The sequence below is a fragment of the Beauveria bassiana genome, assembly GCF_000280675.1.
Source record: "Beauveria bassiana ARSEF 2860 unplaced genomic scaffold BBA_S00004, whole genome shotgun sequence".
Lineage (NCBI taxonomy): Eukaryota > Fungi > Ascomycota > Sordariomycetes > Hypocreales > Cordycipitaceae > Beauveria > Beauveria bassiana.
This window is the reverse complement of record NW_007930839.1, coordinates 1,953-14,065: the sequence shown is the minus strand read 5'-3', so window position 1 is coordinate 14,065 and position 12,113 is coordinate 1,953. Positions and strand designations below refer to the sequence as shown.

General features: G+C 52.8%; 3 protein-coding genes across 3 annotated transcripts; 1 reads left to right on the top strand and 2 right to left on the bottom strand.

Moving 5' to 3' along the window:
* Positions 1–105: 105 nt before the first annotated feature.
* On the bottom strand, positions 106–4,918 carry BBA_01781 (ABC-2 type transporter; the record flags this gene model as incomplete). The annotated part of the gene is made up of 2 exons (XM_008596878.1): positions 106–4,019; positions 4,249–4,918. The coding sequence occupies 2 exons, from the start codon at positions 4,916–4,918 to the stop codon at positions 106–108; spliced, it is 4,584 nt and encodes a 1,527-aa protein (XP_008595100.1).
* A 2,573-nt stretch (positions 4,919–7,491) lies between these two features.
* BBA_01780 (putative xylanase 1) lies at positions 7,492–8,857 on the top strand (the record flags this gene model as incomplete). Its single annotated transcript, XM_008596877.1, has 3 exons — positions 7,492–7,498; positions 7,556–7,664; positions 7,750–8,857. 3 exons carry the CDS (start codon positions 7,492–7,494, stop codon positions 8,855–8,857), a joined length of 1,224 nt encoding a protein of 407 aa, XP_008595099.1.
* Positions 8,858–9,076: 219 nt separating this feature from the next.
* On the bottom strand, positions 9,077–11,585 carry BBA_01779 (OPT family small oligopeptide transporter; the record flags this gene model as incomplete). Its single annotated transcript, XM_008596876.1, has 2 exons — positions 9,077–11,099; positions 11,185–11,585. 2 exons carry the CDS (start codon positions 11,583–11,585, stop codon positions 9,077–9,079), a joined length of 2,424 nt encoding a protein of 807 aa, XP_008595098.1.
* Positions 11,586–12,113: the final 528 nt, after the last annotated feature.

Genomic DNA, 12,113 nt, shown 5'->3' with positions numbered 1-12,113 from the left:
TAGAGCTTTGCCATAGTAAAGTCTAGTATATGGATATATCAAAATGCCGTTTTAAAATGAGAAAAAAAAAAGCAATTCAAACAATAAACATGAAATATTGAAACGTTAACTCTTCTCCTTCTCCGCCGTCTTTTCAGACTGCTTCGTCACCTCGGAAACTGAACCCTTCTTCGCTTCCTCCTTGTTATTCTTCAGGCTACCCTTCTTCGGCACCCGCGCAAGCCAATAAATAAACAGTGCAGCGGCAATGTTAAAGATGACGTAGACCCACAGGACTCCAAAGTTGCGCCATCTGTCCTTGTAGTAACTGTTGACGCCGGCAAGATAGGTGTTTGTGTCTGAAATCGTGCAGAATTGGCAGTCCTTGGTGGCATTCTCGTCGAGCAAGTGCCCGCCGACCTTGTCAATGTAGGCTCCCAGATACTCCTGGCAAGTGCCCCCGAGTGGCTGCAGAGTGACGATTTCATTGTCGGCGCAGACGACATTCGTATTGGCTACGGCAACCGCCAACATGCCCGATATCATGTACCGAAAAGGCGAAACTGTGAGCATCCAGTGCCAAAAGCCAGGAAGACTGTTCTCGTTGGCGAGGACACCACAGAAGATGAGGCAAAGCGTGAACATGAGATTGGCAATGTTTCCACCAGCTTCCGCTGTTTCGAAACCAGCAATAATCATGGTGGAAAAGGTACCCGTGAAAAGAAGAAACATGAGAAGATAGAGAAACATGAGGGCACCACGCTCTGTGACCTGACCAGTAGGTTCAGCGTTGCGGTACAGACCGACTGGGTAGTACCAGGCAAAGTACATAATGACGGCCATGAGAGAATTCCAAGGGAGTTCCACAATGATCTGGGCGAGCATAAAGACCTTCCAGGAATAGACCTTGGAAGGGCGCTCACGTACTTCGTAGAGTGACCGCTGAATCACAAACTGCGGCATAGACTGTTGCACAATTTGTCCAAAGACGGTAAGAAGCTGGAAAATGGCAAACATTTGGTTCTGCAAGCCTTGAACACTGTTGGGGGCCCGGAAGAAGACGAAGCCAACGAAAAGGGCCACCAGCGTACAGAGAGCCGTCTTGGAATAGATGTAGACGGGCATGCGCCAGTACTGCTGGAAGACACGATGAATGCACTCTTTCAGTTGAACCGAGTAAGGGGCGGCGAATTCACGGTAGCTGTTAGGGTCCTCGTGAATCGGCGATGATCCAGCCAGAGATTCGGCTTCCTGCAGCTTCTCGACTTTGATGTTTTCCAGTTCCTGCTGCACCTCGCTGTATTCGGGGCTGTTGCGCCAGGTCTGGAACCAATCGAGATCGGTGTGCGAGCCGGGAGCAGCACCAATTACCTCCAGCATCCATTCAGCAGGGTTGGCTGCTTCAGGGCATTCCTTTTTGCTGTAGCGAGTAAAGTAGTCGGTCATAGTCTTTGAGCTTTCGCCAATTTCGCCGAAATACACAGTCCTGCCACCCTTGGCCAGGAACAGAAGACGGTCGAAACGTTGGAAGAGCATGGCGGACGGCTGGTGGATAGTACAAAGGATAGCTTGGCCGGCCTTGGTAAGTTTCTCCAGCAGATCCAAGATGGCCCAAGAAGTTTGCGAATCAAGACCAGACGTGGGCTCATCAACAAAGAGCAATAGAGGTGGTTTAGCAGCGAGCTCAACACCAATTGTGAGGCGCTTTCGCTGTTCGACGTTGAGACCCTCACCGGGTACACCGACAACTGCGTCAGCATACTCCTCCATTTCCAGCAGCTTGATGACTTCGTTGACATACGCCACCTTCTCCGCTCTCGGCACGTGGGCAGGCTGGCGAAGAACGGCGGAAAATATGAGGGCTTCGCGGACCGTCGTTGTCTGGAGATGGAGATCCTGTTGTTGCACATAGCCAGTCTTGCGCTGGAAAGATGTATCGCGAGGTTTGCCATCGACAAACATTTCACCAGTCAAGACACCAACATTGACACGGTCAGCCAAGCAATCTAGCAGTGTCGTCTTGCCTGCGCCAGAGACACCCATCAGCGCGGTGAGCGTGCCGGGCTTGACCCAGCCATCAACGTGATCCAGGATTCGGCGTGTTTCGCTCTTGATCTTGACATCGTAGCAAACGTCGTGCCATTGGAACACAGAGGTCTGCTTCTGTAGCAGGCCACCGTCCTGACCTCGGCTCAGCTCAGCTGTAACGACAGGGCCAATGTTTGCCATGGCAGCTTCAGGGTCGTGCTTCTTCTCGGCAGCCTCGGCAGCCACCGGCTTGTGGCCCCGACGATACACGAGAACTTCGCCCTTTGACTTCTTCTCAGAAACGAATTCGGCGGCAATCATGTAACAAGTAAGGAAGAAGACGATGAATGCGATGACAATACCGAAATTGCGCCACCGGTGCTCCCATTTATATCCAAAAGCCATTTCAGCATAACGGTCACCGTTGACACTGGTACGGCCCTGAATAGCGCCAATGGTGCTGCAGACGCGATGGTCTCCAGTGATATTCTCATAGCCGGCAACATTTGGGTTGGGCACAAAGTCGGTGCATGGAAACTCTTGGCTGTGAAACTCGTTGACGAGAAGCGCTTCGAAAGCATAGGACAGCGGGTTGATATAGCCTATCCATCTGCACCATCCGAGCATATATCTCGTTGGCAGAACAAAGCCGGTAAAGATGACCAATGCGAGAATAAGAATGGCGGCAGGCACAAGCGCTTGGAACAATGTCCGAGTCGCGGAACCAATCGTACGAAAGATCATGGACATGACCAGGACTGTGGCGTATGAGATGAGCAGGAAGAAGAAAAAGTGCCCTGGCTCACGCCGCAGGTTTGTCATGAAGTAGATGACCAGGTTGAAGATGACACCGTTGACAAGTTTATATGGCAAATCGCAAAGCATAGACGAGACGGCCTCGGCAGATGGATGATAGAAAGCGTAGCGCGAATGCTTCTCCACGATGGGACGCTGAGCATAAAGTGTCAGAATCTCCAGCGCACTGGCGAAAGCGTTCATGAGACAGGCGAAAAACAAAAGGGAACCGCGCTGGAAAAAGCTAGAAGAATTCTTCTGGAGGTTGTAGAAGACGGAGCCAATGATGAGGGCCATTATAAAGTTTCCGACCAGCATGCCAACAGTGAGACTGGGGTCGCCGGTGAGACGCTTCCAGCCACGCCACAGGCAAAGCTGAATTTGCTGAGAGTACGACAGTGTAAAGGGAGATTTTGGGCGCTGACCCTTGGCTTGCTGAGCCTGTTTGTGCGCACGGAAGACCTCGGCATCGGCACCGCCAATGGGATGGCTTGTCTTGTATTCCTCAATCTCGGCCTGCAGAGCCTTGTAGTTGGCACTGTTCCTCCAGGCAGTGGCAAACTCGTCAGGCGTGCGGGGAGTGCGCCCTTCAAATCCAGGGCGGATGATGATCTCGAGTGACGAGGTCATGGACGTCAAAAAGTCTGGCGTGGTCTGACGGGCTGGACATTCGAAGCCAAGATCGATAAAGTATTGCTTGGCGGCATTGGCGTTGCCAAAGAAGATCTGACGGCCTTCGTAGAGAACACAGGCCTTGTCAAACAAATCGTACGCGGTCTGAGGGGACTGGTAAATCGAGACGCAAGCTGTGCTGCCAAAGAGCTCGGTCTGAAGACGGAGTGTTTTGCAAAACTCAATGGCGTTGGCCGAGTCCAGACCGCGAGTCGAGTTATCCCAGCACTGGAGGGGTGCGCCGGACAGGGCGGCCTCGGCGATTGTCACACGCTTTCGTTCACCACCAGAAACACCACGGACATATTCGTTGCCGACTTTGGTGTTGACAGTGTGTGAAATGCCAAACATGGCCATGACGACTTCCCGAAGATGGTTTGCGAATTCATTCCGATTTAAGCCCTGGGGCAGCTGGCGCGGCTGACGGGCACGGGCGGCAAATGTGAGAGTATCGCCGACCGACAGTTGGGGGAAGTGGACGTCAACTTCGGCAGTGTAAATGGCTTCTCCGCGATGGTGCTTGTGCATCTCCTTGGCTCCGATACCTGTGCAGAAAACCCCTGTTAGTTTTTGGGCTTTATTCGGGGCCGTCCATCTGCGACAATGTCGCGCTGCCCCAATAATGAACCAGTCGCAGCGCACCGGGCGAGCTACGACCCTCAAGGTCTCACTTGATCTGGAACACCAAAGCTAGAGAGAACCAAGGCCCCCAGCTGGTTGCGCACCCACGTGGCACCGTCGCAAAAAAAAATGAAGGAGACGCAGCAAACTCACCTTGGTAGTTAAGATAGGACTCGTCATTCACGTAAATGCCATTCATCTCGCCAGAGATGGCCTTTAGCAAGGTGGAACAGCCAGAACCGGGCGGGCCAAGAACGACTACCATTTCGCCGCGGCGAACGATGCCATCAAAGTTGCGAAGAATATCGATGCGCTGCTTGTTGTTTGTGACTAGATCGCGAATGCTGCCCATGGCAGAGAGCCAGACATTGCCAACATCCTTTTGGTAGTCGGCGGCGGTGCCGAAGCCATGGACGTTGAGGTTCTGGAAGCAGATGCCGGCTGTGCGAAAGGCGGACCCTTCGTGCGAGACGAGCTCGACAATGGCCTTTGCCCACTCGCGACCGGAAAAGTTGGGCGAGCTGGGATTCAGAGGCGAGTCGGGGCCGGCCAGAAACGGATTGCCGCCGGCGGTACCCGAGGCACGCGAGTAGCTTCGCGCAAGGGCTTGGACAACGGACGTGCGACGGTTCATCTCGGCAGTGTCATCGAGATCAGCCTTGCCGACGGTTTCGGCAGGCGAGCTGTCATTTTGCGCGTCGTCTTCGGTGGAAATGTCGTGGTTATCGACGTCGTCTGGGTTGTAATGCGGACTAGTGTTGGCGACACCATACTTTGCAGCAGTGGCGTCGTTGCTGCCCGTCATTCCATACACAAAGGACATGATGGATGAGAATGACGCGGCGCCAAAGCGCGGCAGCTTTTTTGTAAAAAAAAAAAAAGAAGTGTGTATTGTTTCTTTGCGGTAGGAGAAAAATGCGCCGCCAAGAGAGAGGTTGCAAGAGTTTAGTTTTCAGGGTGTACAAACGCAGCGGGCTGGTTATCGCGGGTTGAGCCTTGCCCGAGTAAACAAGCTGGCCAGCCAGGATAAAATATACGTCGGGGGGGTCCACGAACGGGGACAACGAACGATATGAGGAAGAAGAAACGAAATAGCTCGCAAAGAACAGGCAGCCGAGAAGTTTATTAAAGTAGACGAGGACCCGAAACGCTGGGTCAGCAACGGGTGGATCAATTCCGACCAAATTATGGCCCAAAAGAAAATAAGAACCCCGAGATGCGGGCAAGGCGGGATAGGCGGGGTCTCGGAGCACAACAGTGGGCGAGAAAGTAGCTCCAGCACACGAGCCCTGGGGTTCAAGGGCTGATACACTTTCTTGGCCCAGTATCAGCTCCTACTCCATACATACTTTGGCTAGGCAAGTTGGCAAGTTACTTGGCATCTGATGGCGGGTCCGCGAACGAGTCCAAAGAGGTACGCTACGTGTAGAATAAATCATGGGCCAGATGCTAAGTCCGCTACGTCAACTGCAGTCACGTTTTGCGTGCCCAGTAGGATAGGGAGCGTGTCACTGTTGCATTTTGCTCTTCACGTTGTCGGTCACTATTGACTACCTACTGAACAGTGACGTGTAGACTGGGTGTTGCGAGACACTTGACGATTTTACTGGTACATCCAGCACAGATCTTGCCGCCCCAAAGAAAAAAAGAGAAAATGAGATAGTTTGCGGACTTTGGATGTGGAGAAATTCGGGGCGATTGATAGCATGCGACACCGAGAAGCCAAATTCCCCTTTAAAATATCTACTGAAGACTGTAGCATAAATACATGGCAGTATCCACAAGTAGCAGCGCTCGGCTAAAATACGTTTCCAGGTCTAGAGTACAATTACGAGTACGCGTATAGAAGCGAGTAAGCCCATCCTAGCCACCCATCATCCAGTCTTTTATCCACATAGCCCAGCCTTGTTTGGGAGAGAGAGAGAGAGAAAAATTCACTGCGGCTACCACACGTGCCACCACAACTTGCTCTGTCCAACGTTGGATGGGCACTAACGAGCTAGTTAAGCCTTTCAGCTGGTTCCCTATTGTGTGTGCGAGGGACAATGTTAGAGGGCCAGAGGGCGACCTGGGCGGCGCTGCCGATGCAGAGTCAACAGTGTGACAGGGCAGAGACAATGTGGCGTGGCGGGCGCACCCCTAATTAGGTAGTTACCTATTTACTGGTACAGCAATGTTTCCGGCGTCAACGCCCGTCATCCGAGACAAAAGCCATCATCAAGTCGATATGTAGCCGCTGAATCAACTACAGCACAGCCTGCAATCATCAAATGTCACCCACTTACTAAGTAACCATTGACTGATCAGTGATCACCAGTGCAAGCATGTGCCAAATACGCGGCAAAGCTTGTGATAAGTCCCTCTACTGACCTTATTCCGTATATCCTCTCGTCTGTCATCATTTTCACTTAGTCTTGTAGTCTTGACTCTTCAGTGCCTCGTGGAGTCGTGGGGGACCGACCCAGTTCGGTGACTCGGTTGCCGCCACCCCCTATCCGCTCTCGGGCTGGCCAAAGAACCCGGCAGCCCGCCGCACTATTCCGGCAATGACAACAACTTATTCTCAGCGGAGCCCGGTACTTGGGGGCACCTGCATCCAAGCTGATCGATGGAAATCGCTACACGCCCGTGATGATTTTTTTTTTCTTTGCTTTCGTGCTTTTGTTATCAGCGGAAACTCTGTCATGATCGGCAGCGGTGATCGGGTCCGAACCTTGAGGAAGCTTTCACAAGTCCGCCATCTTTTGGGGGCCTGCGGCGGCCTGACCCAAGAAATAGGACGAGACCACAACCCCTGCCACATGCCAAGTTTCGGTGCCTGCAAAACTAGCTCAATCCGAGAAGAACCACAATCATCACCACATCGCAAGCATGGCCAACTGTAGAAATAAAAACCATATAATTATAATCATGGAAATTATGATTGTGTCCTACTAGCCAATGTTCCATACACCCTGATGGTGGTTTGTGAGCTTGCTGAGTGACCTGTGGTTTTCTAATAGCCGCAAGGCTGCAACTATTGGTAACAGTTATAGACTATGGTTAATAACAGACCCCGGTTAAGGATTGCACTGCTGCAAAGCTTATCTGGTCCCGCACGACCGCGTACAAAAGCTGACCATGTAAATAATAATTTTCTCCGACATTAATTGGCAATTGCCCCCAGATATATTGTCTCGTCGGGACTTGCTATTTCCATCGAGCCGCATATACAAGGATCAAAACACCCAGTAAACCTTTCAATCCGGAAATATTGTCATGACAACAATTAAATTAGATTGAACAGTACGACTCTTGTATTTTTTCAATCGTATTGTCGGAGATGTGCGTGGCGAATCGCATCATAGTCTATGCCAATATTATCAATAGCATGCCATCGCCACAAGTTATGATATAATGCTGTGTATGTTGACAATTTCCTTGCCCGCGGAAAACCATCTCACAAAAGTCAATGATTTAGGCGACGTGCTCGTCGTGGACCATACTGTCACCCGTGTCTATGCAGTCGCGCGTAAATTACTGCTAGGATCCCTGGTGCATGGCACACTGTCTAATCCTTGGAAACCAAAGTGTTGATATCACCACCACTTGAAATTTTTTCCAACAATTGGTTGCTAATGAGCTGTCAACTTGATTTCTTGACAAACCGACCAGGGACGAGAATTGCGATCGCCTATTTCAAACTCGGCAACATGCCTTGCGTACGGGTACAAAATGCCAGCAGATTGCCAAATCATGGAGAGTTGCATCCGATACCGATCTCGGCATCTCGACCATGCCAGTGTTTACCATATCCCTCGTCTCCGTTCTAGCGGCCATTGTCAGCCTGGCTTCCGCTCAAGTCGTCGACGACTCTCAATGCGATTGCTACGTAACCGACGGCCGCTTTCCAACCTACTACCAAAACCATGGATTCTGGGACTTTCGCTCTCTGTCGCGCTGCGCCGGCGTACCCCCAATCATTCGAGAGGTCGACGGGAACCTCAATGCCAATGTGACGTGCTCTCTGTTCGACTGGAGCCACCCGTTTACCGACTTCTGGGCCCCTCAGCACTGGACCAACGCCAACAAGACGTTTCCCATGGTTGTGACGTACAATAACCTGTATATTGAGCACAACCCGGGCGGCCGCCGCGACCACCAGAGACACGACACCTTTCTGACAATGCGCACCTCGCGCCTGCCCGGCTTCCAGACCGCCGCCGAGCTCCAATCCATCCACAAGCTCGACCACGCCTCCGTCCGGATGCTCGCCCGCACGCACGGCTCGCCCGGCGCGTGCACCTCCGTCTTTACCTACTTGGGCGCCAAGCGCCTCCGCGACGTGCAGGAGAGCGATGTCGAGATGCTGACGCGCGAGTCGGCCGCCACGGCGATCCACTACACCAACCAGCCGTCGTACCTCGAGGACGGCACCTTGATCACGGGCGCCGCGTACGCGGCCACGCTGCCCAACGGCCGTTGCTGGTCCGACTGGATCACGCACCGCCTCGATTGGACGCCGGGCCGCACCACGTTTAGCGTCGACGGCGTGCAGAGCCACACGCAGACGTTTCAGGCGCCGCGCGACCCCAGCTACGTCTTGCTCAATGCGTGGAGCGACGGGGGTGTGTGGACGGGTCAGATGCGCGAAGGCGGCGAGGCCTTTCAAAATGTGCAGTGGATCGAGATGCTTTACAATCTTTTGCCAGCGGGGGCTCAGTGCAACAGAACATGTAGCATTGATAAGTCGCCCCAGGTCGGCAAGCCCGTACATGTTTAGAACATGTGACGCGCGGCGATGGTCAAGTTGATGCTACGTCGAAGGTGTACCATGTCTTTGTACATACAGGAATCGTATGTATTGAGTATGTGTATATTTGATATTTGTATATTCGAATTTGTGTATCCGAAATTTGTGTATTTAGAATTTGTGTATCTGAACTTGTGTATTCGAAATATGTGCATTGAATGTTCGTTGGAAATGTGGCATCTGTCGAGGTTACCACGTCTCTGGTCCAAATGTGCCATTCTTTGGCACCATTTCAAGTATCGCAGCATAAGAGGCATCAAGGGTATTTGCTACGGCGACGTTGCCCCACCACTGTGGAATCGGAACTCCCGGCAATGTGATGGCAAAGAATATAATGACGGTGCTCAATATCAAGCCTGCGTCGAGAGCCGACGCTGTAATGTAGTTGTAGGTCAACCACCAACCGTTGAAGCGGTTGTGAATCCATTTGTTGAATACGAGGCCGACAATAGCCCAGGAAGAGAAACTGAGCGGTGTGGCTGGTGGAAGCCAGGCCATCGACCCAAACATGATGGGCGCGTTGAAATGGCGAAAGAACTTGATGCCGGCCCTGTTGATGAGGAGGTAAAAGACGACGGGGAGCGCAGCGCCGCCGAGCCAGAACCAGTTAAAATGGCTGTACATGCCACCGACGCCAAACATGCGCCGCGGGCCAATGACGCCCCATACGATGCTGGAGGAGAAGAATGCGCGGCCGTTGGGGCAGGTGAAGTGGTCCTTTTGCTTGTTGTCGCAGGCATTTTCAATGTGCCCGAGCGTCCAATTCATGACGGCAATCTGCACAAATACGGCCCATATGGTGGGAATGACCTGACACCAAAAAGTCACCTTGGGGGGAATCTTCATGTAGTGGCCAAGTTTCAAATCACTCGAGTATGTCTGCGCCTGGCCGAGAGTGATGACGCTAAAGACTTTGAAGATCATGACTCCAATAGGCCTCCCCGGAATCATGAAGCCTGCCAAGAAAGCAGAGAGGACATTCAAGCTAATGGCAATGTTGGACACGGCCAGAATCATGGAGCTAGGGATCATAAAGATCAGCGCCAGGAAAAGCGAGACCAAGAATGCCCACCATGGGAGCTGTGAGTCGTAGGCCAACGTGGTTGCCAAGCCCAACGCGAGCGAGACCAAGAAGAGCGCTCCGTACCACCAATCAGGAGCCTCTTCATATTTCTTCATGAGCTTCAGGTGAACATCTGGCTCCTGATTGCGTGACGAGCGAAATCGATGCCAGATTTCCTTGCCGTGGAACAGACCCGTATGCACAAGGGTAGAAATAAGTGCCGCAAAGGACAGGCCATAGTTGAGTGCCAGCGCAGGTGTCAGAAACAAGGGCGAGTACTCTTTGTAGTTCTTCTCGTCAAACGCGAAGCCGGGGCCGAGAATCTTGTTCACCTGGTAGGCTTGTTGGGTATTGTCGTACACTTGTGACGTGACCATGGGCAGATATTTTGACCATAGCGCCCCGCTGTAAGTGATGCCGATGATGGGCATGACCATGAAGCAAAACAGGCCGACTAGCGAATTGACATGAGAGAGCGTCGGCGCGAGAAGCGGGTTGCCGAGGTACGCAGTGACATAGGTCCAGTCGAAGGTGATGGGAAGCAGAGACAGCCCAGAATATCCTCCAAATAGCTGGTTGACGACGACATTTTCGGGCCTGATCCAGGTTGGAAATGAAAAAACGGCCAGTCCCTGAAAGATGACGGCAGGAAACCAGTAGTACACAAACATGGCCAAACCCGCCAGACAGAACCAGCTGTATCTGCTAATCTGCCACCCATTCGCGTTTGCTGCTCCCTTGCTGCTCCGATCGTGGAGCGCATAGAAGAGCGTGGTGCTGGAGAATTGCGCCGGCCACAGCATCGCCGCCGGCCAGACGAGGAAACGGCGAAAAACGCCCGCAAACGAGATGCCAATGAGCTGCGAGCTCAGGGTGAAGAGCAGCGAGAAGCCCCAGCCGAGATTCTTGTCGTAAAACGGCTTCCCCTGCAGCGCGAGCAGCGCGTCTGTGCTGTAGGCGTACCCAAACGAGACATTGGCCATGAGGGTGATGACGGTGTGCTCCTTGATGGTAAAGGGGCCCGTGTTGAACGTCCACTCGACGCCAAAGGTACGGAATTTGCGCATCGGCACCACCCGCGCCCAGAAGCAACCAATCGGGTAGACGAGGAGCTGAATGATGATGGCCTGAAAAGCAATCGCAGGGCTCCTAATATCCTCGGCAGAAGGGGGCCGTTGTTAGCAAGAGGACCTCGTTGCGCCGCGCCGTGGCGGGGATAAAATGGTGCTCGTACCTCATGCTCAGAAACATGTTGAGACCTGCGCCAATGGTGACGAAAATCATGCCCAGGATCCAGGCGCGGAGCGTATTTGCGACCTCGCCGCCATCGGTGTTGCGGACTGCCGCGCGTACCTCCTCGTACGGCGAGTTTTCGCTGAGGAGCGCATCCGTCTCGGCGATTTCCCTGGCATTGTTGTGGGCGAGCGCATCGTGGACGGCGGCGAGCTTCTCGGGCGGCAGGTTCGGGTCGTTTCGGTGGTTCTGCTCAAAGCGGCGCAAGTCGTCGCGCGCTTTTCGTGATTCCAAGGATGATGATGGTGGTGATGCCGACGACGCCTCGACTGATGAGGAATCTTGGTCGCGAGTGGCAGCGCCTGTGGCTGACACCTTTTCGGAGATGGCTTGCGAGTTCATATTCCCGGTGATGCGGCTGGCGCGCCCTGAATAGACCAGCTGATCAGGCGGAAAATGGGCTCGCTGCCAGAAAGAAGAAGCGACTTGTCCTTGGCTAATAACAAGACTGAAGAGGCTGAATAGGCATGATTGCTACACAATCTCATGTTGCCATTCCAAAGGGACAGGGCAGAGTACCTATTTATCCAGCGACTGCCGCAGTACTGGCCCAAGTGCTGACTGCCCCCATGAGTGGGGGGGCAGACAAGAGCCGGAACTAACTCATATTAATGGATTATAAAAAGCGGCACATCCATGACACCAAAGGAACTTGATGGGACCTTGCTAGCTATAGCCTATAATTACCTATAAGTTGCATACATACAGGGTATAGATTGGCCAAACATGGCGAATTAGTTGATGACCTGGTGGTGCAAGTGCGGATGCCCTGCCTCCACTGTGGAGAGAACCTTGTTTGAGCTCCAGAACTGATCAGTGGCCCGATATTAATATGTGCCATCTGATTTGCTTCCTTTTTGCTCTCTCTCT